The 26,965-nt window shown below is 45.5% G+C and overlaps 1 protein-coding gene across 8 annotated transcripts in view; it reads right to left on the bottom strand.

Moving 5' to 3' along the window:
• HIRA (histone cell cycle regulator) overlaps window positions 1-26,965 on the bottom strand; it is a 104,350-nt gene that overhangs the window by 39,717 nt on the left and 37,668 nt on the right. For all 8 annotated transcript variants that reach the window (XM_010330500.3, XM_039462433.2, XM_074391200.1 and 5 more), the window contains 9 exons: window positions 25,661-25,821; window positions 22,902-23,069; window positions 20,977-21,090; window positions 17,458-17,528; window positions 16,696-16,801; window positions 14,655-14,870; window positions 13,066-13,151; window positions 8,137-8,334; window positions 6,002-6,163 (listed from right to left, as the gene is read on the bottom strand). In XM_010330500.3, the coding sequence (XP_010328802.1) occupies window positions 6,002-6,163; window positions 8,137-8,334; window positions 13,066-13,151; window positions 14,655-14,870; window positions 16,696-16,801; window positions 17,458-17,528; window positions 20,977-21,090; window positions 22,902-23,069; window positions 25,661-25,821 (1,282 nt within the window). The remainder of the gene's footprint in view (window positions 1-6,001; window positions 6,164-8,136; window positions 8,335-13,065; window positions 13,152-14,654; window positions 14,871-16,695; window positions 16,802-17,457; window positions 17,529-20,976; window positions 21,091-22,901; window positions 23,070-25,660; window positions 25,822-26,965) is intronic.

Here is a 26,965-nt window from a genome sequence, read left to right as displayed (position 1 = left end):
CTTTGTGCACCACTCCCAACCACTGCATGACACTGTGCCTCAAAGAAAAATCTCCACTGAAGGCTGGATGTGGTGGCTCACGCTTGTAATCCCAGCACTTTCAGAGGTTGAGGTGGACAGATCACTTGAAGTCAGGAGTTCAAGACCAGCCTGGCCAACGTGTTGAAACCCTGTCTCTATTAAAAATACAAAAATTAGCCTGGTGTGGTGGCATACACCTGTAATCCCAGCTACTAGGTAGGCTGAGGCAGGAGAATTGCTTGAGCCTAGGAGGCGGAGGTTGCAGTGAGCCAAGATCACACCACTGCACTCTAGCCTAGGTGACAGAGTGAGACTCCATCTCAAAAAAAAAAAAAAAAAGAACAACAAAGAAAAAAAATCTCCACTGGTGCGTGTTTTGTTTTTTGAGACAAGTCTTGTTCAGTTGCTCAGGCTGGAGTGCAATGGCACAATCTCAGCTCACTGCAACCTCCGCCTCCCAGGTTCAAGCAATTCTCCTGCCTCAGCTTGTCGCCACCATGCTTGGCTAATTTTTGTATTTTTATGGTAGAGATGGTTTCACCATGTTGGCCAGGTTAGTCTTCAACTCCTGACCTCAGGTGATCCTCCCGCTTCAGTCTCCCAAAGTGCTAGGATGACAGGCATGAGCCACTGCACCCAGTCTGTTTTGTTTTTGAGACAGATTCTCACTCTTGCCCAGGCTGCAGTGGCGTGATCTCTGCTCACTGGAACCTCCACCTCCTGAGTTCAAGGAATTATTATGCTGTCTCAGCTTCCCGAGTAGCTGGGACTACATGTACTACCACCACACCCAGCTAATTTTTTTTTTTTTTTTTGGAGACGGAGTTTCGCTCTTGTTACCCAGGCTGGAGTGGAATGGCGCCATCTCGGCTCACTGCAACCTCCGCCTCCTGGGTTCAAGCAATTCTTCTGCCTCAGCCTCCTGAGTAGCTGGGATTACAGGCATGTGCCACCATGCCCGGCTAATTTTTTTGTATTTTTAGTAGAGACGGGGTTTCACCATGTTGACCAGGATGGTCTCGATCTCTTGACCTCGTGATCCACCCGCCTCGGCCTCCCAAAGTGCTGGGATTACAGGCTTGAGCCACCGCGCCCGGCCCCCAGCTAATTTTTATATTTTCAGCAGAGATGGGGTTCCACCATGCTGACCAGGACCAGGATGGTCTCAAACTCCTGGCCTCAGGTGATCTGCCCGCCTCAGCCTCCCAGAGTGTTAGGACTGATTACAGGTATAAGCCACTGTGCCAGCCCTCCACTGATGGGTGTTTTAAAGGGCTCCTCCTGGCTTTCACTGAGAATCAATACAAGAAAATGGCCGTATCAAGAAAGTACTTGCATTTTCTGTAAGGCCTTTGTTAAAGACACTGGAACTTGTTTTATCTCATTTTCCTCATATGAGGATCCAACCCAACCTCCTCTGAAAATTCAGCACCAGAATCCTGGAAGCTCACTACACTCATTCTGTCTGGAAAGCAGGAAGCTCAGCCCCAAGTGAATGTTCACTCGCTGCCACTTTCAAGTGAGAAGTTGAGAATGACAAATGTGATGGCCCCTTATTATACAGATCTTGCTAGCGCTGTATTTATGGCTGGATGGTCTTGTGAGACCCTGGGGACACAGCTGCTAAAGGACCAACCCTTGTGGCAGCAGGACCCAGGATGTGGAGTCAAGATTTTGCCTCCAGAAGCCAATCCAAGGGCTATCCTCCAGGCTTCTCATTCAGGGTATGCACTACCTGAGACATAAAGGCCACGAAAAGCCACAAAGCAAACATGAGTGTCTTCCTTAATAAGCAGGACTTTCTGTCTGTGGCGCACTGTAGTTTCTCTCAAGTGGAGAATTCGTTTTATTTATTCTGCTCAGAACTTGCTCCATTTCCAAATATGAGATTTTTTTCACCTTCTGGTAAGCCTGTTAACTCCCTCTTGACCACTGCCCTGCAGCATATCCTTTTGGGGGAACTCCTCCCTCTTGCCTCGCCTTCAGCTGTATCTCCTCATCTCTGTGGCACTTTGGCCAATTCTGTAGATGGAATGTTCTTTTCGGCTGGCTCTGATCTGCTCCCTAAAATGCTTCCTGACTTTTAAACTGAAATGATTATTTTACTTTTCTAAAAGTATTTTTTCTTGGTTCATTTCCAAATCTGGTTTTTAATGATTTATTATTCTTTTAATTTTTAGTGAGATATAATACATATATCATAAACTTCACCACTTTATAGAATTTATTAGCCTTTAGTATATTCATAAGGTTATAAAACCATCACCACTGTCTAATGCCAGAACATTTTCATAATTCCAAAAAGAAACTCTGTATCCATTGATAATCACTCCTTATCCTCCCTCCCTCAGCCCCTATTATTCCACTTTCTTTCTCTATGGATTTCCCATTCTGGATATTTCCTGTCAATGGAATCATAGAACCTATGATCCTTTGTGACTGGCTTCTTCCTCTTAGCATAATGTCTTTAAGGTTTATTGTTATTGTAGCACGTGTAAACATTCCCTTCCTCTTATTGCTGAATAATATTCTATTGTATGGATAGACCATATTTTGTTTATCTATTCAGGACCTTTGGGCTGTTTACACTTTTTGGTTACTATGTACAGATATGAACACTTATGTATGAGTTATTGGATGGATATATGTTTTCAATTCTCTTGGGTATGTATCTAGGTGTAGGAACTGCTGGGTGAGATGATAACTCTGTATTTCACCATTTGAGGAATTTCCAGACTGTTTTCCAAAGGTGCTGAAAGACTTTACATTACCATCAGCAGTCTATGAGTGTTCAAATTTCTCCCTATCCTCACCAACACTTCTTATTATCTGACTGTCTGATCTTTTAATCACAGATCTCCAAATGGGTATTAAGTATTAGTTTTGCTTTGTATTTCCCTGATGGCTAGTGATGTTGATTGTCTTTTTATGTGCTTGTGATTTGTATAAATTCTCTGCAGAAATTTCTATTCAGATCTTTTGCTCATTTTAAAACTGTTATTAGTCTTTTTATTGTTGAACTATAGAAGTTCTTTATATAATTTGAATTCTGGACTTGAGATAAAGTTTTTCTCTTTTGCCCAGGTTGGAGTGAAGTGGCGTGATCTCTGCTCACTGCAACCTCTGCCCCCTGAGTTCAAGCGATTCTCCTGCTTCGGCCTACCAAGTAGATGGGATTACAGGCGCTCGCTACCACACCTGGCTAATTTTCGTATTTTTAGTAGAGATGGGGTTTTATCACGTTGACTAGGCTGGTCTCCAACTCCTGACCTCAGATGATCCGCCCACCTTGGCCTCCTAAAGTTTTAGAATTACAGGCATGAGCCACCGTGCCTGGCCAAGCTTTTAATTTTTAAAATGTTTTGTAGAGATAAGGTCTTGCCATGCTGCTCAGGCTGGTCTTGAATTCTTGGCCTTTCTGTCTCAACCTCCCGAAGTGCTAGGATTATAAGCATGAGTCATTGTATCCAGTCAAAAGTTTTAAATTTTGATGAAGTCCACTTTATTGATTCTTTCCTTTAGTTGCTTATGCATTAGGTGTCATATCTAAGAAACTGTTGCCTAATCCAATGTCACACAGATTTCTATCTATATTTTCTTATAAGAGTTTTATAGTTATGCTCTGACATTTAGTCCTTTGATCCTTTTAATTTTTGTTTATAGAATAGAATATTTAATCTTTCCTCACATTTCGTTTTAGCTTTCATGTCTTTGAAGACTTAAGCATACTTTATAGCACCCTCTGACAATTCTGTGATAACAGGTTTACAGGAACCTAAGTCTCTCAGTGAGTACATCTCCTGACATTTGTGTACGGTAGACTATTTCTTCCTGTGATTTTGGATTTTATGTTCATCTAAGCAGTGCTTTATCAGTGGTAATGCTGTACACCCTGGGCCAGGGAATGTCCCTGCTGGGTGGATACGCATCTCTGCCAAGTGCCTCTGGATGTCAGGTAGACCAGGGTCTCCTTTGTTTCATTTCTCAGCTTGGTGATTTCTAGACAACACAGGCAGTGTTAAACTGGTCCTGAATTCACATGAAGGCAGGCCTGTGGTTACACAGCCTCAAGGGAAGACTGTTCTCCCAACCCCAAAACAGGCTAAGACATTCCAATTTCTCTTGAGCTGCCAGCTGGGTTTTCCTAGTGTCTGCCTCAGTCCTTTTTTAAGCAGCTTGACTTTATGCTGGTGACTTAATTCCAACCCCTTAGACCCGAAGCGTTGTCTCAACTCGGTATGAGACATTAAAATGCAAGGTCCTCAGTCAAGATCCCTAGCTTTGCACCCATGGGGCAGTCCTGCCTGCTACTCTGGCTTTTTTGTTCTTTCTTAGATTTTAGATTCTGGGGACTGCCCTTTCTTGTGAACTAGCCATTCATTTTAGGGACAAGAATTGCATTTAATCCAGTACTTCAAAGTATTTTAGAAGCAGGGAAGCTGAGGCGGGTGGATCACCTGAGGTCAGGACTTTGAGACCAGCCTGGGCAACTTGGTGAAACCTGTTTCTATTAAAAATACAAAATGATTAGCCAGGTATAGTGGTGGCTACCTGTAATCTCAGCTACTTGGGAGGCTGAGGCAGGAGACTTGATAGAACCTGGGAGGCAAAGGTTGCAGTGAGTAGACTAGCTAGGACTATAGGCATGTCCCACGACACCTGGATAATTTTTCTGGTAGAGATAGGGGTCTTACTATGTTGCAAAGGCTGGTCTCAAACTCCTTGCCTCAAGTGATCCTCCTGACCTGGTGTTCCAAAGCACTGGGATTATAGGCATGAGCTACCACACATGGCCTGCACTAAACTTTTAATTACCAAACAAGCATGATTAGATCACAACAGAGTAGACTACAAGTTTCCACACCAAGTTTATAGATACAGCATCAAACTTTCAGAAAGGGTCCTCCCATGGTAGCTTCCAGGAACTGTTTTCCAAGGAGAATAAATCCTGTCCAGACATGTAGCTTTGGACAGGGCTTTTCATAAGCAAAGCCCCAGAGACAACATGCTATAGCTTTAGCTCCAAATCACCATCTACTGCAAAAACAATCAAATGCAAATGCTCCTTTTATTGGGCACCTGCTGGCTGTGTGGCTACTGCAAGTTTCTGACCAGTGACCTTGTACTTGCCTGACGGTAGCACAGGCTAGGGTATGTCTGCCCAGGGCTGCCGAGCCCTGTGAACCTTGCACTGGGATGCAACCCTTAAGGGACTGCTCTTAAGCCCCAAGAGGCCAGCCTAAATCTACCTCTCTTCTCCTAGGGTCTGACTCACTGGGATATGAACTGAGCTCCTTGTCGTGGCAGGCTTGGAGGAAGAGGCCCTCTCAGGAGGCAGAGAACTTCAGTGCCAATGGCAGAGGCTGTAAAGATTCACGCAGGCCACCTCAGGAGGATGCACTACCGCAAACTCCAAGAAATAAAGAACTACAGTGTGCATGATGTCACAGCTGTGTTTGAGGGGAGGCCCAGGGAATGGACAAGCAGCATAGCGTCCACAAGAGCTCAGAAACCAATATGACTTGACAAAGACCTCACCTACATAATTTTTATTGCAGCTCTCTACCTCTGGTCAGTTTCTGAGTGGAAGGCCATCATTTCCAAGGTGTACCAACATCAGAGCCTTCCACCTCTCCAACTAATCTCTTGCCCTCTTCCGGGCAAACTCTGGGCTCCATCCAAATACCATTATTCTCAGTCCAGCCTCTGCACTAACCAATTCTTGTGTCTTTGCCTTTGTGGTTCTTGTGCTGTGTCTTCCCCCACGGCTTCCAGCCACCTTCCCGCTTGAAGAAGCCACCCCTTTCTCCTCGGAGCTGGCAGCTCATTAAGGTCTCTGCAGTCTTGCTCCCATGCATTGAGTGGCTAGAGTCTTTTCCCCAACAGGAAGTCAGGCTGCTTGATAGGAACACTGGCACTGTGCTGCTGACCCATGCCTGCACCCTCCCTGGCCCTTCAGGGTCCTGCAGCTACCACCTACCTTTCCATGGCTGTTGGGGTCACGCTGGTCAGGGCAGGAGCACCTGGCGTGGCTTTGGACCGCTCTGTGAACCGGGAGTCAAATGCTTTCATGGGTTCAATCTTGGACGGGGTCGTTAACACAGAAGGTGACAGTGCAGCAGGAGTAGAGGTAGCATTCATACTGGGGTGAAGAAGAGGGGAGGCATGTCAAGCACAATCCTAAAAGGATCTGGAGGTCTAGTATTTGCATTATTTGGAGACTACTAAAAAAGGCACAAATATCAAACTTTCATAAACACAAAAAATTTCAAGATACAATCTACTATTCCCATTTCTTTAAAATGTTCATGTGTTAAAATTCTGGACACCTAGAAAGTTTTGAGCAAATGCATTCGCATCTCCCCCTTTGCATTGTTTTGACAGCTTTTGGGGGTAGCATGAGGCCTAGAACATGGTTCTTACAACCCTTTTCTCTAGTCATACTACCCTATCTCCACAACTTGAATATAGCATCTCTACTCCAAACCACTCCAACCACTCACATTTCCCACTTAGGAAATGAGTCTCATGAGATAAGCCTGCACCTGGGGTCCTGAAACCATGGTCTGCTCCTGGCCTTTACCCTCAGCCAGGCATCCTCTCCCTGTGACAGTGTCACATACTTAGCATTATGCTCCAAGTACTTATCACACAGCTTTCATCTTCTATTCCACAGATAAAGGAGAGGCCAGGCAGGAGCCTGCCTGGTCCATACTCCATGGCCAAGCCCACACCACATGCTGGGACCAAGGCCACTGGGCCTCCTCCTGTGCACACCCAGGCTAACACCTTCCACTCACATCTGCCCAGACCCTACACCACATGCCTGGCAGTCACCCTGGACACCCCCTTTCTCCTCCTCCATGACCTGTGGCCACTAGAATAGGCCATCCCCAAAGCAGTTCTCAGATATGTCATGGTCTGTCCTTCCCAGGCCCCCTTCCTCACAGGATGCTCTGCTTCCTCACTGGTCTTGCTGCTCAGTCTTCTCTTCCTACCCTCTGAGGGTTCCCTCAGGGCAGTGACCTAATGTTTGAGCATGCCTCCACAGCCATGGGGCTAGCACCCAGAAGTAGAAGGCTGCAGTAACACAAGACTTCATTACACCAATAAAGAATCACTCTGATGGAATCAGCTGTATGTGCCAGGGAGTGGCTAATTTGGGACATTAATGCCTCCATAAAGTACAGGTCTCAAAGCCTTCTATGTCTCCACTCTGGCGCAAAGCCCAGACTACTTGGTCCAGAAAAGACACCTAGGCCTTCTCCCCCTTTTTGGCCTTCCTCAGGGGATTGGGGAGCTGCTATCCCTAATCCCCATGCTACATCCCCTGGCGGGCCTGTATGAGCCGTGCACAGGGCACCCTCTGAGGCACTTCCCTGATCCCTGAGATACCAGGCCCTCTTCAGATGGCTAGCCATTTCTACCCAGGGGATCTGGGGGGCCACCTGCAACCCAGTGGCTGCCTCTCCCCAACCAGCCTACACACTCCGAGGACGAGGACCCACCAATTAAGCCCCTGCAATGCCTGGGGCCTACCACAGCATGTAACCCAAAAGAAGTGCTAGGCAAATGTTCACTCCTGGCTCTCATTTGTGCTTGCCTGTTTTTTTTCTGATTTCTAATTTTGTTTCCAAGTAAAGAGAGGTGATGACTCAGGCTCTCTGAGTGAATATAATTCTGAGAGTATGAGGGGAGTCTATGACCTTCCACAGGAGCGCCCTATCTGGGATGAATGCTGTGTGATGTGCCCAGCAGAGTGAAGTGGATTCTGAGGCCCCCAGAAATCTCAAGTACTTCTAGTGTAGAGCTGCCAGAAGGTGGGACTGACGCTGCTGCACATAGCACTTCACAGGTAGTTCCCACCTATAGCAGCCTGACCCTCAGTCAGCCTTGATAAGCTCTTTGTGAATTCCTCATGGTCCTGTGCATCAGAGACTCACTAAGCAAGTCCTCCCCTCTGAGAAGTCCCCATTTCATATCACACCACACAGTTTTTTCTTCCTTTATTCATTGAAGGGGCCACAAAGTGCAGAGTAAAATTCTCTATCCCCAAAATTATGTGCAAACCTGAACTTTCCCCAGGGATGGGAACAAGCCTTGGCACCCACTAACCTGTCCTTATTGACAGAATCGCCCGCAGGTCTGGCACTGGCAGCCACCACAGGCTCTGTACAAGGCTTCGAGGCGCCGAAGGAGTTAGGGGTACTGGAGTCCAGTGGCAGTAGCTGTGGACTGCTATGAGAAGAGAGCATGGTGCCCGCCAGGGAGCCCGAGAGGGGGATGCTGTTAAAGAATGCCGTGGAGAAGTCCCTGTCATCAAGTAAGAACAAAAGTCAGCTTTGAAAGTCAGGTGCCACATCCAGTAATTTATACATTCAAATAACTTTCTTTCTAGGTCCAAAGGCAATGTTTTCATGATAGAAAATTCGCAAAGTTACAGAAAAGTAAAAAGAAACTTAAACCCATTTAATAATATACTCTATTTAATTGAATCTAGGATTTACAGGTTCTATATGTACTACTAAGAAAGAAAACAATGCTGCCACTTGTCAGATGCCATTGATTGTACAACACACCCTAATCTCAGAGATGTTAAACTATGCAAACACATGTCGTAGGAGCCACTGTATCAGGATGTAAGGTATTGCAGTGTCAAAACTAAAGATTCTGGGACAAATCAGCCAGCTCTAACTCCTCTTGTCTGCAAAATACAAAGTGTCAGGACTCTCCCCATGGGGTTGCTATCAGGACTAACGTAGTTACTGTAGGACACTCTTAGAACACATATTGGGTGCTCAAAGAATTATGAAATTCTAATAATTGTCATTACACCTAAGATTCACATAATACATGGGATAAATTCCTGGAAGTGGAATTATAGCAGCAAATGGAATGTTCATTGATGATTTGGAATAAATATTTCTAAAGTGCCCTCCTTAGAGGTTTAAATTACAAGGCATGTATGACAGTGCCTATTTCCCCACATAGGCGCTTCGTAACGCTTTTATCAAATTTCTTGACACTTAACAATCTGAAAGATGAAAAATGGTATCTTACTTTAACTTTGATATGAGTGATGTTGACATTTTTTCAAATAGAAATACTTGATTTCCAGCCAGGCGCAGGGGCTCACGCCTGTAATCCTACCACTCTGGGAAGTCGAGGCAGGTGGATCACTTGAGGTCAGCAGTTCGAGACCAGCCTGGCCAACACGGTGAAACCCCGTCTCCACTAAAAATACAAAAGTTATCCAGGCATGGTGGTGGGCGCCTGTAATCCCAGCTACTTGGGAGGCTAAAGCAGGAGAATCTCGTGAACCTGGGAGGCGGAGGTTGCAGTGAGCCACGATCACGCCTTAATTAAAAAAAAAAAAAATTATATATATATACATATATATATATATTTGTTTTCCTTTTTTGGTGTGTGAACTGCTTGTTCATAAATATTTTCCCTGGGATGCTGTGTTTCAACTCTTTATGGCCTTTTATTTTTTTTGTTGTCGAGATGGAGTCTCACTCTGTCACCAAGCTGGAGTGCAGTGGCGCAATCTCGGCTCACTACAATCTCCGTTCCCAGGTTCAAGCATGAACCACCATGCCCGGCCAGCCTGTCTTTTAAATCCACTAAAATTTTTAAATTTTTGTGTAGTCTAAATCATCATTTGCAGAAAATACTTTTTTGATCTGAGATTACAAAAATATTCTTCCAGGGAATCTTCTAAAGTTTTAAATAAAAATATTTTACACAACAAAAAAGTCAATATTAAAAAAAAAAAACATACACAAATTAACTCTGGGCTGTTTAGAATGTACGTAATGGTAAATTGTGAGGTTGGGACCCAACATTGTTTCTAGAGGGTACCAGGTAGTAATGACTTTCATTTACTGAAGTAGCTAAAGTTTTATCAGTGATGTGAAATGCTACCTTTAATATTCCCACAACTATTTGGGCCTATTTCCTGATATTCTATCATATTCCATTGCATTATCTACTCATGTGTCAGTATCTCACTGTTTTGAGTATGATAGCCTTTAAGTTCTGGTGGGGCTAGTCTACCCTGATTAATCTTCTTTTTCAGAAATATTTCAGCCATTCCTATTTGTTTTTCCACATAACTTTATTTTATTGATTGACTGATATGAAGTCTCACTCTGTCACCCAGGCTGGAGTGCAGTGGCACGATCTTGGCTCATTGCAACCTTCCAGGCTGAAGCAATTCTCCTGCCTCAGCCTCCAAGTAGCTGAGACTACAGGCACACACCACCATTCCCAGCTACTTTTTATATTTTTAGTAGAGATGGGGTTTCACCATGTTGGCCAGGCTGGTCTCAAACTCCCGATCTCAGGTGATCTGCCCACCTTGGCCTCCCTAAGTGCTAGGAATACAGACATGAGTCACTGTGCCTGGTGGATTTTTCCACATAACTTTATAGAGTTACCTTGTCTGATTCCAAAAATTCCTATGGTTATTTGTACAGGTTAAATCTATCAGCTACAGGACAGCTCACATCTTTATGACGCCATCCTAGCTAATCAATGGCATGAATTTCTAGTTATTTCTTTTCAGTTTTCCTTGAGGCCTCTCAGTAGGGTTTTAAAATTTTTCTCCATTAAGATCTGCATCTCTGGTTGCATCCTAAGTTTTATTTGTGAATATGACATTTCTTTATGGGCTCTGAGGGTAGTTGGTGCTACCTGACGTCATGTTGATTGTATCCAGCCACCTGACTGTCTTCTTTCATTGCCTCTGGCAGTTTTTCTAGTTAATTCTCTTACAAATTATCATCCTTAAATAATTATCCTTTCTAATTTGCTCTTTCCCTTGACTAACTATCCAGGCTAGAACCTACAGAACAATGTTAAATTATAATTCCAAGAGTAGGCACTTACTTAGTTTTTGAACTTAATTTGAAATAATTTATCGAGTTAAGGAAATATCCACCTACTCCCATTTAACTGAGTTTTAAAACAAAATGGCGTTGAATTTTACCAAAATGCCTCTTAAGCATCGATAAAAGAGATCATATAATTTTTTTTTCTTTTGATCTACTGATATGTAGAATTAAATAGTTACCTAAAATTTGAACCTCCTTACTTTCCAGAAACAAACCTCACTTGATCATGGTATATTAACCTTTTAACATGCAGTAAGGTTCTGTTTGTTACTATTTTACTTAGGTTTTGCATTGACATTCAGAAATGAGACTGATCTGGGATTTATGATGTTTTATCCTTGTTAGATTTTGATGTAAATACTAAGTTCATTTCAAAATAAAAATCTGCAAATTTCTTCTCCATGAACTAGAATATTTAAAATGGTATTAACAGTTACCTGTTCCTTAAAAGTTCCTGAGGTTTCCCTGTGAAGCAGTCTAACTCTGGTGACTTTGGTGGGGTTAACTCTGTGACACTGTCCTTATCTCTTCTACAATAATTTTTTACTTTCATTAATTTTATTTTCTTTAAAAACCATCCACTTTACGTAGTTCAGCAAAGAAGTTTCTCAACTTTTTTGTCTGCTATTATTTCTCACTTACACCTGCTTTGCATATTTAAGCTTTTCTTTTCTTTCTTGATTAGCTCAGCTAATAAGGACCTATTCTGTTGCTACTTGTTAGAACGTGGGAATCAGGAGGCCAAAAAGCTTTTAACACCAAAGGGATCCAGTCGTGGTGCCAGAAATATGCATCCCATGTCAGAAAGTTGGCCCCAGACCAGCTAGAAAGCCACCTACACCTTCTCTCTCACCAGTTAAGGCCTGGAAGGATCCACAGTACAAAGTGTCACCATCACCACTTCCCTGTACCTCAGACCCAGTGTGTTCAGAGCTCAGCCCCACAGCGGGTCTCATTTGGTCCTAGTAAAAGGTAGGCAGGGGCATTATCTCCTATAGGGTCACAATAGGAAAAAGACATAGTCAAAAGAAAATGACTGCTCTGGGGGAGTCAGTAGACCTGGTTCTGGCTCTACTCGCAGGGACCTCAGAGCCTGCACATCTAAGATGAGAAGATGGATCTGTACACTGTACAAGTGAAGGTTTCTTCAGGAAGATTTGGAATAGCTCATGAATAGACAACTGCTAAACGCAGAAGCCTGAATGTGTGTGGTTTCCATGAAGGGCTTACTTACGCCCTGAGCAGATCAGCGGTATGAAAATAAAACCCAGAGTGAACTGCCTTGACAGTGGGGGTCTATTTTTTTCACCCAGGGCCTTATCATTTTTCTTTCTTTTTTCTTTCTTTTTTTTTTTTTTTTTTTTTTGGAATCAACACACATCATTTTGGGGACAATAACCATTCAAAAACAACCTGCACTGATATACTCAGACAACAGCAAGTAGTGAATGAGTTTCTTCCCCATCTCTGTCTCTTAAAGGGAAATGTGTTTCAGAGCCCTACCTTCTGCCCAATAATTCCACTTCTACAAGTTATCTGAGAGAACGACCACAGGTGAGCTCAAAGACTCATTTACAATCACGAGAAACTGGACACAAATACAAGTCCACAATGAGCTGGCTAAGAAAATCCTAGGACAGGAACCTGGATAATCAGATAGCAAATGCTTCAGAGGACAAGTTATTAAAATGGATGAATGGGCAAGAAACAGTTAACAAGTGAGGAAAAAAAGACTGGAAATAGAGATATCAAATGCAGTGACTATACTGGAGAGACTGGATTATGAATTTTTTTTTTCCTTTGGGCTTTTACTATTTTCTAAATTTAACATGTGTAAACATACGTTTCATAAAAAAAAAAAATTATGAAAGACAAAAAAAATCAGCCTGATTGTTTTCCCTGTGTGCCCTCTGGTGCCCTAGCCAACAGTGAAGTGCAGCAGTCGTGCCTAGCCCTCCCACCCACCACATGATTCAGGTGTGCACAAGGGCTCCAAGAGGAGTGTGGGCTCAACTTCCTCGCTTCCACATTCTACCAGTCAGGTTGTGAAGGGCCTGTGAAGATCCTCACTGAGAAAGCATTAACTGCTAAAAGAAGACAGGAAGACCTCACTAGATAAAATCATAAAAGGTGAATGAACCAGTACCCAGTGTCCAGCTGTGCTATGCAGAGAGGTGTGATTCTTCTCCGACCATCTGCCGTCCGAGTCTCAACTTGCTTCTTCAAAAGATTCTGGCAAAGCAGAGTTACATAAATACAAAGTTTTTGCTGACTATTTCCAAATAAAAAATAAAGTCTCTTTTTTTCCTGGTGATAACAACACTTAGCATAAGATCTATCCCATTAACGAGGTTTTAAGTGCACAGTGTTGTATTGTGAACTATAGGCACTATGCTGTAGGCGAGATCTCTAGGACTTAGTCATCTTCTATACCTTAAATGTTATACTCTTTGGCTAATAACTCCCATTTTCCTCTGACCCCAGTATTCACCATTCTATTATCTGCCTCTGTGAGTTTGAATATTTTAGATTCCTCATATAAGATGAATATTATGCAGTACTTGTCTTTCTGTATCTGGATTATCATTACTTTGTACACATTAAGTATGTGTAACTTTTTATATGTCAATTATAACTCAACACGGTAGGTTTAAAAATAATAAGGCTTCTAAGGAAATATATTCTAAATTCCCCTTCTAAGCCCTTTTGGTACAACTAAACTAGCCACCTAAGCAAAGAACAAGCCGTGGGCACATGCTGCATTGGCCGCCCTGCACAACAGCCATGGGGCCAGTGAAGGGGCTAAAGGACTGAGCCCTGTGCCCATAAGCCACATGTCTGTCACTGAGCTAAGGATTTTCTTTATCTTTCTTTCTTTTTTTTTTTTTGAGATGGAATCTCATTCTGTCGCCCACGCTGAGTGCAGTGGCGCAATCTCAGCTCACTGCAACCTGCGCCTCCCCGGTTTAAGCAATTCTCCTGCTCAGCACCCCATGTAGCTGGGACTACAGGACTGAGCCACCATGCTTGGCTAATTTTTTTTTTTTTTTTTTTTTTAAGTAGAGACAGGGTTTCACCATGTTGGTCGGGCTGGTTTGGAACTCCTGACATCAAGTGATCCATCTGCCTCAGCCTCCCAAAATGCTGGGATTACAGGTGTAAGTCACCGTGCCTGGCCTGAGATAGCGATTTTCAAACTGACTTTCAAAATAGAATCCTTTCTTCCACAGAAAGCTCATAACTAGGGGTTTTCTCTCATACTCTATATCTGAATTGCCCGGAGTTTTGTCAGCCTACGTATGGTCCTGGAGATGGTTTATACACCCCAGGCAATACTGTTCCTTACCCTTTTCCAATCCCTTTTCATGAAACATGGCTTCCAGATGAACAAGGGGAGCCCACAGAAGTCTCCTAAGGGCAGAGCCTGAAATCCACTATTCTTAGCATCTAGGATTTCCTAGAAAGGCAGGCAGGCTAAAGTTTGTAAGTTCTTACAAGAGATGACCTCCTCTGGGCTCCTGGATATATAGTGGCCTTTGACAAAGGGGATCCAGGCCCCATTACTATGTCATGCAGCAGTGGGCAAGGAGCCAACAAGCCCAAGGCTGGCTGACTCACAAATCCCACGTCTGCCACACTAAGCAGACACCCTCTTTACCACCACTGGTGTCTGCCCCTCACCCCGTCCCCTGGTCATGTGTCTATGTCTTCAGTACCACCAGGCAGGGCTCTCACCTTCCTAATATCTTCAAGACTCTCCCCGTTGACGACGCCTGCAACTGAGGTGGCTGAGCCTGTCTCCCTGGTCGAGGCACTTTTCTGGTCCAGCTGCTGCTGCTGCTGCCTCCGCTGGTATTTGAGCATCTCAGGGTTCTCAATAACAGCTGTGGAGAGCTGGGCCTCAGTCATGATGGCCAGGCTCTTGCCATAGGTGGACTGGTGAATGCGGCTCTGGGGACGTAAGGAGAGGCACAACATGCCGGTGTAAGCACCAGCATGGCCAATGCCACCCACAAGTGGGGAAACTAGAGCACAGCTCTCCTGGCTCTGAGCGGAGAAGGGACCCAAGGCCAGCTTCCCATCGCCTCCCACCCTATTCTGCTTGTCCCTCATTTGACAGCTCTGTTGATGTCTCATGCCCTCCCTTGATGTTTATGGCCTCCCTTGTATCTGTAGCTGGGATGACAGTAAATGAGACAGCCAAGAAAACAACACCTGCCCCACAGTCTGGTGCAGAAGAAATGACAATCCACAGTGTCCACAGTGCTTCAATGGAAAGGAAGATATTCAAGTTGCTAACTTAAGGCTCTTAAATCACTCCTAGGACCCAAATGCATTTGGGAATCAGATCCTAGAACAAGAGTCTACTTTCACAGCTCATCTGCAGCCATCAGTCCTGTGGATGGAGGCCCCCATGGGCCTGCTTACAGTGTCTCTAGGAGTATGGGAAGGCCTGGAATAGCAGAGCTGGGGAGCCTCCTTTACCCCAATCCCTCCTAATATGTCATCATCTTCCCTCCTCCTAGGCACTTGCAGTCTTGGGCCCTAACAAGCTAGGCAGGAGCCCCATGAGAGCAGAGATGGTGTCCCCAGTACACTGTAGTGACTGCTGTGCATGAGGAACAGACTTCCATGGGATGTGCAAATGTCCAACGTGGGATTCTGCCCAAGAACAGGGACTGTTCTTGGTTCACAGGATATCTGCTTTACACCAGAGCATGGGTTGAAAGGCAGCGTTCCAAGAGAGGTGCCTTGGGACTCACTCCTGCAGGACTTGATGTGTCCAGGAAACTCCTTCCCTTGCCATCTTGGCTCCTGCCATTCTCTCCTGAGTCTATCTCCTGCAATCTCGAGGCAGAATTCAATGTTTGCCAGGGCTTCCCTAGTGTTCCTGAAACATAGGGTCCCAGTCTGTGACTTGAAAAATGTAAATGCAGTCAGCAAGGCAGACCTCTGCCCGAAAGGGGTTCACATTTTAGTGAAGAGGTCACATTGTAGGTTAAGAGGAAGCTTCCACTAGCAAATAAGGTCATACGGGAGAGCTGCCAGCCTGCTCTAGGCTTTCACAGAACTCCCTTCAGACACATACACATATCCCATCAAGTTGCAGCAGGTTTCTAAGCCTATGGTAGGTGAAGCAGGGCTTTTCGCAAAGCTTAGCAGAAGGGCACGGAGACCCCATCACCCCGCAGAGTACAGAGGGGAGGTGGCCTGGCCCAGAGGCAATAGGCCTGGTTCACTCTTCTAACCTAAGGCTCACGTACAGACTGGGCAAAGGGCCATGCTATTTTCTGAGGCTTAGTTTCCATATCCACAAAATGGATGAGCTCTGCCTTGAAGGGTTTTGGGCAATTTAAATGAAATTGTAGTTGCAAAACACATTCTCAGAGCCTGGCATACAATATGTGCTAAGAAATGACCAGTATTACTACCATGAAGGGGAAAGTGATGTTGGCAGAGGCCTTTGAGGAGTCACTTCAGCTCTTTCTCAGGGCAAAAACTTCCCAGTAGATGGCCTATTATCAGCTCAAGAAGAGATGCCCAAAATAGTTCTACTCTTAACTCCAGGACTTATTTCTAAAATGAACAGAGACTCGTTTTTAAATTAATCTATGCTGTAAAGAAGGATTATAACCTATAAAAGTCGAATATCCCATTACACATTAAGAAATGACGCTTCTATGTATCCCACAAGAAGAGGGTGTAGTAGGGGTCTCTCAGAGCTACTGTAGCTATGGCCCCAAAGCACCCAGCAGCACAAGGGCTATCAGCCTACCTTCTCCTCCTCGCTTAGGGGATCTCCAAGCTCATCCTGGGAGAAGTCAAGGAATGCCACAGAGCCATCCATGGAGCACACCAAGATGCCAAGCCCATTCAGAGTCCTGAAAGACACAGTCATCAGCAGCCTAGTAGCAAGAGCCCCAGGCAGACACACATCGAAGGAGCTGGCCTGTGAGGATGGTGGACCATGTTTCTAGGGAGATGCTGGCAACTCCTAGTTTCCTTCTGTGGCCTGAGGGTGGTAGGGGGAAGGGTGACAACTGTGTCCCATAGGGCCCTGGTGTTCTTTAGTTCTAAGCAGGTATCAAAGTATCCCTTACCATGTGTTCTGTAAGAATTTTCAATTTTATTTCTCTTACTTTTGAAACCATTAAGAAAAAAAACACAACTTGACAAAATATCCATACAAATCAGGTCACTGAGCAGCAGAAGGTGTGCTTCTCACTTTGTTTCATGAAATGACAGAGTAAAGTGGAGCCTACTAGGATCACATGATTCACTTTGTCTTATACAAATCCTGAGAAGGCAGTTTCCAGTAGCAAATTGTACACTGGCAGAACATTCTCACAGCAGCAGGCAAACCATTGCCAGTTCCCAAATCACAGGCAAATACCGCTCTTAGTCTGTGCCACTGTGATACCTGGGGATGGGCCACTGGCCGGCCACCTGACCCTAGTCACATCCAGGAGGCCTCATGTTCCAATGTGTGGCTTCTCCTTTCTTTCTAACCTATTCCCATAAATAGAATCCACCTTACCAGGAAATGTCCATGATGGATTTGTCAAATAGTTCATGGATGACCACCAGCGGCCGTTTCAGACATGTGAGCTGGAAAGAAAGACACAGCCAAGGTTAATGAAATTACTCAAATCCACTTTTGCATTCAGCTCAGTTAACATAACCAGCCTAGAAGCCTTGGTCAGAATGGCTGCTGATATTTAAGGCATCTTCAACTCTATTTCAAACTGTTGCTGTGGAGATCCCAAACTACAGGAACCACAGCCTGCCAAAAAAGTACATCCTACCTAGAATGGACCCTGCCTCCAGGGCTTTCTGTGGTCTGACAGAGAGACAGCTTTAGACACAGACAAGCAGCAACGGAGAGGGCAGAGTGGGAGTTGGTTTTTGAAGGGCTATGGTCTGAGCAGAGGGACAGTCCCAGTGTGGCCCTCTGAGAGGGTCTATGGAACAGGAAACAGGATGCCTAAGCCTAGATAGGGGGTGAGGCACCCTGAGAGAGAACACAACACATCTTCCCTGGGCCCAAGGGACTCTGGTACACATTTAGCCAAGGCTCATTCTACACTATGTGCAGGTAATACAGAAATATACACTTGGGCCCTTAATCTAGGCACAGTTATCTACTATTAACACTTTGATGAATTATTTCCTTCTATTTTGTGCAAATATTTATTTTATTTTTCAAAATAAGGCATATGGTTGTGGCTGCTTTTTCATTTAACACACAGTAAGTATGTCATTAAATAGCGATAAAAGTCTCTTTTGGATGACTGCGTAACATGCACTGTGTGCATATTCTCTATCAAGTCACCCAATTGCTGGCATGCACGCTGACTCCATGTTCCCGCAACTACGGTAGGCTCTTCCTCTCATGCACAAGTGCCTGGCTACCCTGCTGGCTGGCCCTGAGCTGCAGGATGGTGGGCAGGGAAAAAACACACTTCCTCACGGGATGGTGGGCTCCCTTAGGTGCTGCTGCAGCTTCTGGGAGGCTGTGCTGCTGAGTGTCCCAATGCAGCCTGAGAGTGCCATGTGGGGAAGGAGACGCTGTGTCCACTCTAGTGCTGGAGAGGGGTCTAGAGTCTGAGCTATCTGGAACCCACATTAAGAATCTTGCTTTTGGCCGGGCGCGGTGGCTCAAGCCTGTAATCCTAGCACTTTGGGAGGCCGAGGCGGGTGGATCACGAGGTCAAGAGATCGAGACCATCCTGGTCAACATGGTGAAACCCCGTCTCTACTAAAAATACAAAAAATTAGCTGGGCATGGCGGCGCGTGCCTGTAATCCCAGCTACTCAGGAGGCTGAGGCAGGAGAATTGCCTGAACCCAGGAGGCGGAGGTTGCGGTGAGCCGAGATTGTGCCATTGCACTCCAGCCTGGGTAATGAGAGCTTAACTCCGTCTCAAAAAAAAAAAAAAAAAAAAAGAAGCTTGCTTCCACCCTAATTCCACTTCTAGAAAAAGCTGCCTTGTACCTCCTCCCATAAATGTGCCTTCAGACCCTCAGAAATCTGTAGGCTGTGTGACTGCCTGACCTGAGCATTCTAAGAAATATGGGTACCACAGTCAGTGATGTTTTGGTTGCAGCACCACAAACAGGGCCTCAGGCTGGGAGGAGACAGGGAAGGTGCCCTGAACGGCTCTCTGTGGTACAGTGGTTGAGGTTCCAGAATGGGTGTTAAGTGAATACTGGGCTTAAAAAAAAAAATCACAACACACACAGTAATAGATTTCTGTACGACAAACTGTAATAAATGCAGCCAGAGGATAACCTTCAAAACCAGAACTTCAAACTTGCTCAGCTTATAGGGACACTTTTTTACAAAGTGAAAAAAAAAAAATTAGTGTGTGTGCACTTTGCTTTATCAAACTTTAAATACATTGGCACCTCGACGCTCAGCAGCAAGGCTGCTTCCTGCACTGCATGCGGAGGTGTCTCTCACCACACAGTCAGGTCACAGCACGCCAGATCCTGGCAGTGAGAAACTTAACCCTTCAGGAGCCCTGACTTAGAAACCGCCACAATACTTACCCTTGGGTTCTCACTCACCAACTACCCTTGAATAACTCTGCTGAGAACCTGTTCTGTGGAGGGTACTGAGTTAGGAAGGTGAGGGGAACAATGAAGCTGAAGACACATCGGGCTGAGTGCGGGGGCTGATATCTGTAATCCCAGCACTTTGGTAGGCTAAGGTGGCGCATCACCTGAGGTCAGGAGTTTGTGACCAGCCTGGCCAACATGGTGAAACCCCATCTCTACTAAACTTACAAAAAAATTAGCTGGGTGTAGTGGTCTGCAATCCCAGCGCCACTGCACTCCATCCAGCCTGCTGGGCAATAGAGGGAGACTCCATCTCAAAAGAAAAAAAACAAAGAAGGTGAAGACACACATTGCATCATCTCAGGGGCTCCTGCAAGTAAGGACTACCAGGCTCACAACCTTACCCGTCACAGCATCGCCCAGGGGTGAAATGGACCAATAAATGGAGGTATCAGCTGTCTGTGTGTCTTTTTTTGGTGGGACATAAGCACTCATCTGGCTTGGTTATATGCCTAGGAGTGAAAGTGCTCTAGGTCATATGCTTAGCTGTGGCAGAAACTGCCAAACACTCTTCCCAAGTGCTCACGCCAGCATAAACACCTGTCAGTAATATATCACTTCCAGCTTATCATGTCCTTGCAAACACTTGGTTCTATCTTTTTTTTTAACGTTAGCATACTACTCCTAGGTATGTACTCACAAATAAATGAAAACCTATGTCCACATAAAGACTTATACAGAATATTCATATCAGTTTTAGTCATACTATCTCAAAACTGGAACAATCTTAATGTCCATCAATAGGAGACTGTATAAACAAACTGTGGTGCATTCATACACAGAAATTTTAATAAAATACTGTTAAGTGTAGCAACATACAGGAATCTCAAAAACACTATGTCAAGCAAAAGAAATGAAGACACAAAGAAGCAGGCATCACACAACTGCATTTGTATAAAGTTCAAGAGCAGGCAAAAATCATTAGTATCTGTTATACTGTCAGTATACTGTTATACTATCAGTATCTGCCGTTAGAGTGGTTGCTTTGGTGGTGAGGGAGGTCTTGACTCGGGAGGGACAAAGGGACAAAAAGGAGTGCTCTAGGCAGTAATGACGCTGGTGTGTAAACATGTATGACAACTCACAAAGCTGTACCTTTCAGGCGAATACATTTTATATAAAGATTTTTTCTAATAGGAAGCAAGCCCAACATGCTGCCCATGGCATTGACCACTGAGGGTGCTGCCTGAGTCCAGACACAATAGTCTCGCTGGGGGTCAAGGTGCCCTCTCCTGGCTGAGCTCAGACTCAGTCTTTAGCACTTCCTTCTGGGAGAGCAGGAGAGCCTGTGAACTTCCAAGGAGGGGCTGACCCCAGGTGCAGAGTAGAAGGTACACTCTGAGCATTACCCAAAGCAGGTCTCTCTTTCCACCACTCACTACTGCCCCAACCTATACCTCACGTCCTGCAACAAAAGCTTAGGGTAGCAGGCTCACCCAGACAGAAAGCGAGCGGTCCTTGCTGCCAACAGCGCAGCAGCAGTATGGGCAGCTGGGCTTCGTAGAACTCCCATTCTTCTGCTTCTTTTTGAAGATTTTTGGGTTGAATTTCTAAAGCCAAATAACAAATGTTAAAAATAATTGATCAAGCATCAGGCATGTCCCCGGTGCCCAAGTCCCAGCCCACTGAAGGGAGTCTCCCACAGACATTCTCTGAGCCCAGGCACTGAGCATGCATTATTTCTCATCTTCCTGACCAACAATGAGGTATCTGGCTGATGATGGAAAGGAGGCTTAGGGAGGTCAGAAAGTATGTGCAGAGGCATCAAATGAGTAAGCTGGGAAATGCAGATATAAAACCAGCAATACCAAACTCTCCCCATTTCTGCAGCCTGTCAAGTAGAGGGGATGGATAACTATTGAAACTAGCCTTCTCAACTCCCTCTGGCCTGGCAGGGCCATCCCTAGGACCCGTGGAAAAGGTGAGCCTCCAAGGGGGCTTCAGAAACAAAGACCTGCTCATTCCCTATTTCCTAAGAGAGGCCAAGAGAATGCACAGGAAGGGTGTGAACCTCTGAATTCCTTCTTGACTCACTGCATTTGTTGTTTGGTCATAACTGTCTAGCAGAGATCCACTCAGTCAGAGTAATTTGTGATCTCCCTGGGCCAGAGACCAAGACTACACGACACAAAGGTGCTTCATTGGCTGCTTAGACCAGGGAGCTACCTCCAGAGTAACTTCTCTTTGTTTTTGGAAAGGATGGAAGTATACACTGAGCTCCCAGACACCTTCCTGGATTTAAAGGGGATGGGTGCTCTAGGAATCCCCAAGCTAGGGAAACTGAGGGCAGAGGAAAGAGGGTTCTGGAAAGCCTGGAGTCAGGTAGTCTAGAGATATTTTAATTCCAGAGGGCAGGCAAGAATGACCAGGGGTGCACAGAGACTGGAGAAGATGGAACCCAGAAGCATGTCCCCAGGATTATAGTCTAGCACCAGGAGGTTGCAGGGTCTTTCAAGCTCTGTGAGCCAAAGGCAGGCGTCATGATCTCCCAAAACAGCTCTAAAGTGGTTGTGAGGACTGCATGGGATAATCATGCAGAGCACTAACCATGAAGCAGTGATTTCCAAAGACTTTAGCAACAAAATTCTGGTTCAAACAAAACCCCACATGGACTCCAAAACAAAAAAATTAAATAAGTAATACTTTATTCATACAAAATTTATGTTTTAAGGTACACTATATGATGCTTATTATCTGTTTAAACACAGGCCGTTTTCATCAGAGTCTTACATGATCCTACACTTTTATCAACGTTAGCCCACCAATCTGTTTATTTTATTTGGCTACCCAGTGTTGAGAAAATCCTGGTTCTCACAGATTATTTGCAACTACTTAACGGCTTGCCTGGGGCTCTATCAGAATGCTCTTTAATTAAATTCATGGAGAAGCATAAGAGGAGTGTCCAGACACCTCTCCTGCCTAAGGATCCACAGCAGGTCACGCCTCTGAGCTCTTCACCTGCCGCAGCAAGATCTGGCAGCAGCTCCTAACTTAGTGATCCATGGCACAGCCTTGCACCTTTGGTTGATGTTGCCAGGTGTAGGGACAAGCACAGTGCTTGGTGGGTGCACCAGAATCACAACTGTATTCACTGGAGCCAGGTGAGGGGGACACTGTGCTTGGGCACCCATGAGCATACCTGAGTATGTAAAAGGCTGATGAGGAGCTACAATGTTCCTAACCCAAGACTGATTTTCTTGATGTTCATACCATGTTATAGTTTGCCAATAAATCAACCAAGTACATACTCTATTATCTGAAATTAGTTTTAAAATATTTAAGCATAACTACTTAAAATAAATCAAGAATTAATATGTGCTGAATCTTGGAGCCCATCCCCCTCAGTTCCCTGGGAACTCACCACGACAGTCACAGCTTTCCGGTGCCCTACAAAGTCCATGTTGGTCTTCCATCCCTCCCGTTCAATGATCTGGGCAGTGGGGCCTGAGTTGTTCATGGCATGGGCAGATACCAGGTAATGCCCATCAGGTGACCAGCTGAGCCGCAACACATGTGTCGTTCCTCCACACTGAAAAAAGCATCTGCACTTGAAAGGAGCTCAAGGCCACGTTTGTGACCAAAACTCTGGCCTCAAGGATAAAGTCCAACTTCAATTTATAAATGCGTGATGGTGGAGCATTCACCCAAAGCTTCTGGCTACACTGACAGTTTCCGTCTCTCCAGATGGCCCAACCAAAAAGGGCTCTGTGAAATGAATTTGGAAACTGCAGCATCCTACATCTCCCCCGGAGCAGCTGAACAAAGAAATATAGTTCAGAAGTGTAGGCCCTGAGGAGCTCTGCAAGAAGGCTACCTGTTTGAACCATAGCCTCTGTGTAGGCCAAATCTCTCTGGTCACTAACCCAGTTCTTCTGTACAGCACCTGTTAACCTACCATATGGCATCTACACAGCATCCTCAAGGTATGCTGTGGTGAAGAAAAAGCCCTTTTAACTCAGGAGCCTGGCAGAAGCCTGTGACTGTAATGTAGCTGATGACTGAGACACTACCTATTATCTTTAGCCTGTTGCTTCACCCAAAGGGTAGTGAGGACACCCACAAGGGAAAAAAGGTTTGTAATGTCCTTATAAACTGTACAAGGAACAGTAGAAAGGCACTGTTCCCCCAGCCTGGACTGTGGGCTGAGGCAGGGCATCCTTTCACATTGTTCCTCCTGCAAAATGAGATGACATGGGTCTAGAGCCAGCTTCCTGAAGCTCAAGGTGGGCCCAGGGCAGTTCTAAAGACTTAAGGGTTAATATCATGACCTCACAGCTCTAGAGCAGGACAGGACAAAGCAGGGCCTGAGTGTAGTGAAATCACCACCTCAGCTCCCAGCCTTAGGCCATAGATCCATCCCCTACCTTGAAAGATGGGCCTACCCAGCAGAGGCTGAAGATTACTGCCAGTTCCTGCTGGTACTCAAGACACTCCTAAAGCCGTCCCTAGGAGTCCAGCTCATGGGACCCTACTGCCTGGCAGTCAGCCCTGAGGAACTCCAGAAGGAGCAAAAGTTCCTTAGGGCAAGACTAAGTAAGGTAAAAACCAGTATATACCTAGCCCAGGAGCTGGTGTCATGCGGGGAGAAGTGAACATATGACTATCACATTACTTTTACAGCCATCCTGACCAGTGGACAAATGTCTGCTCTTCCTGCAAACTTTCACTTATGTGTCCCTTGTTCTGTGAAGTCTTCCCTGATGCACTCACCCCTCCTGGGCTGTTTCTGCACTCTGGACAACTCCATCATCATACAACTGATGGGAATGCCTGTCTTTCCTCAGGGCTTTAAGCTTCAAGAGGAGAGACTCCATCTCAATCTACTTTTATTTCCCTGTGTCCAGTATTGCTTTTTACATAGTAGACACTTAATAAATGTCTAATGAGGCCGGGCGCAGTGGCTCAAGCCTGTAATCCCAGCACTTTGGGAGGCCGAGGTGGGTGGATCACGAGGTCAAGAGATCGAGACCATCCTGGTCAACATGGTGAAACCCTGTCTCTACTAAAAATACAAAAAATTAGCTGGGCATGGTGGCGCTGCCTGTAATCCCAGCTACTCAGGAGGCTGAGGCAGGAGAATTGCCTGAACCCAGGAGGCGGAGGTTGCAGTGAGCCGAGATCATGCCATTGCATTCCAGCCTGGGTAATGAGAGCGAAACTCCGTCTCAAAAAAAAAAAAAAAAAAAAAAAAAATGTCTAATGAGCAATAGTGATCTTGAACTCTCATTCCATTTGAAATCAGAACTCAAAGGAAGAGACAGTAAAATACTACAGACGCTATTGCAGTCTGATCTCCAAACATGTGCAAACTGTACTGCTAACTCCAGCCAGGAAAGAAGGCCCCTGAACTGCAGGGTGCATATCAACAACGCAGCACAGTCAGGGATGGCCCGAGAGACTCTTCCATCCTGCCCCGGCCTCCAACAAGCTGCTCTGCAGGAGGCTCAGTGTAAACTCCACAGTCTAAGAAGCAGTTTTATCCAGGTCTGTGGCAGTGAGTTGGGTGCAGAATGATGTAGAGACATCTCTATGGCTCACTTCAACTTTAAAACTATAAATCCGAGCCAGGCACAGTGGCTGATGCCTGTAATTCCAGCACTTTGGGATGCTGAGGCGAGCAGATCACCTGAGGTCAAAAGTTAAGAGACCAGCCTGGCCAACATGGTGAAACCCCATCTCTACTAAAAATACAAAAATTAGCTGGGCATAGTGGCGGGCGCCTGTAGTCCCAGCTACTCGGGAGGTTGAGACAGGAGAATCGTTTGAACCTGGGAGGTGGAGATTGCAGTGAGCTGAGATTGTGCCATTGAACTCCAGCCTGGGTAACAAGAGAGAAACTCCATATAAAACAAAACAAAACAAAACAAAACAAAAAAACTATAAATCCTTTCATTTCAAAGCTGGAAATTAAATGGCATCTCAGAAATGAAGGATTTTGTATTATCTGACTCTTAGGGCCAGAGTACCACCCAAGAGAGCCTCAGTGAATCTGCTCAGACCCCCGGACTCTGGCATTCTTCATGTGGCCTGGCCCATGGCCAGCTCCCTCTCTGCACAAAGAAGTCAGGAAGGGGCTGGGGCAGCTGCTAGGGCTCAGCTCCCTGAGCTGTTCCCACTTACTTCATCAAAAGGCTTGGTGATGCTGGTCTCCAGCTGCCAATCCAGTGTCCTCCACACTTTTAGGCTGCGGTCATCAGCTTGAGAGGCTATGTATTTACCAACAGGGTCCCACGTCAACCCTTTGACCAAGCCAGAATGACCTCTCAGAGTAGCTAGAATTTCTGTGAAGAAAAAAGGAATGTGGAGAGGCGTCATCTGGGGAAAACATAACCTGCAATCCACGAGCCATGGGATAGATATCCAAGAGAGCAGACCCAGCAGTCTGCCCTGACCAGCCCCACGCCAGGCAGAAGCAGAAGTGCCTCCTCATTTGATCTCCACCAAGGCAAAAGCCAACTGAAGAAATGACTGCATTAAGAAAGTAGGCACCAAAAAGCCAGTTCTAATCCAGGTCTTGTCTGTAGCTAGCAGCCCTGCCCGTGGCTGCCCTTCCTGAGCTGTGACACCAGCACTTCTGACGTTAGCCTCCCTGGCAGCTCCCTAACAGCTCCCTGATAAGGAGGAGGCCTACTAGCTCAAAGGGGCAGACAGTGGCTGAGTCTTTTGTAAATTATGGCTGAAGACAAAGGTGTGTACGATGGCACCCCATACAGATCTGTAATCCAAATGCTACTCCAGACTCTAAAGTTGCCCTCTCCATGGCCAGACTGAGTATCTCCACACATGCTGATGGTTTTCAAAGGGTTAAAATGACCCAGATCAGCCGGGCGCGGTGGCTAAAGCCTGTAATCCCAGCACTTTGGGAGGCTGAGGCGGGTGGATCACAAGGTCAAGAGATCGAGACCATCCTGGTCAACGTGGTGAAACCCCGTCTCTACTAAAAATACAAAAAATTAGCTGGGCATGGTGGTTCGTGCCTGTAATCCCAGCTACTCAGGAGACTGAGGCAGGAGAATTGCCTGAACCCAGGAGGCGGAGGTTGCGGTGAGCCGAGATCGTGCCATTGCACTCCAGCCTGGGTAACAAGAGCGAAACTCCGTCTCAAAAAAAAAAAAATGACCCAGATCAATGAGGAAAGCATTCTTCAAATACAGAGCAGAAATATGAGAATTTTACTAGTTATAAACTACAGCACTGTGCCAGGTTATGCCATCTGTTGTGACTTTAAACACAATAAATAAGAAAAATCAACCTTTTGCAAAACTGCATTTTTGTTAGCCCACATCTGCTCAAGGGTTTCACAGAGGAGATGGTGACTGAGCTGAGCCCAGAGCCCAGTGGTGGGGGTGGACACAGCATATACAGGAGCACCAGAGTCCCCAACAACAGCTGCCTATTCACTACCCTCATGATCTGTGGCATGCC

The sequence above is a fragment of the Saimiri boliviensis genome, chromosome 21 (genome assembly GCF_048565385.1).
Source record: "Saimiri boliviensis isolate mSaiBol1 chromosome 21, mSaiBol1.pri, whole genome shotgun sequence".
Taxonomy (NCBI): Eukaryota; Metazoa; Chordata; class Mammalia; order Primates; family Cebidae; genus Saimiri; species Saimiri boliviensis.
This window is presented reverse-complemented; position numbering and strand designations above follow the sequence as displayed.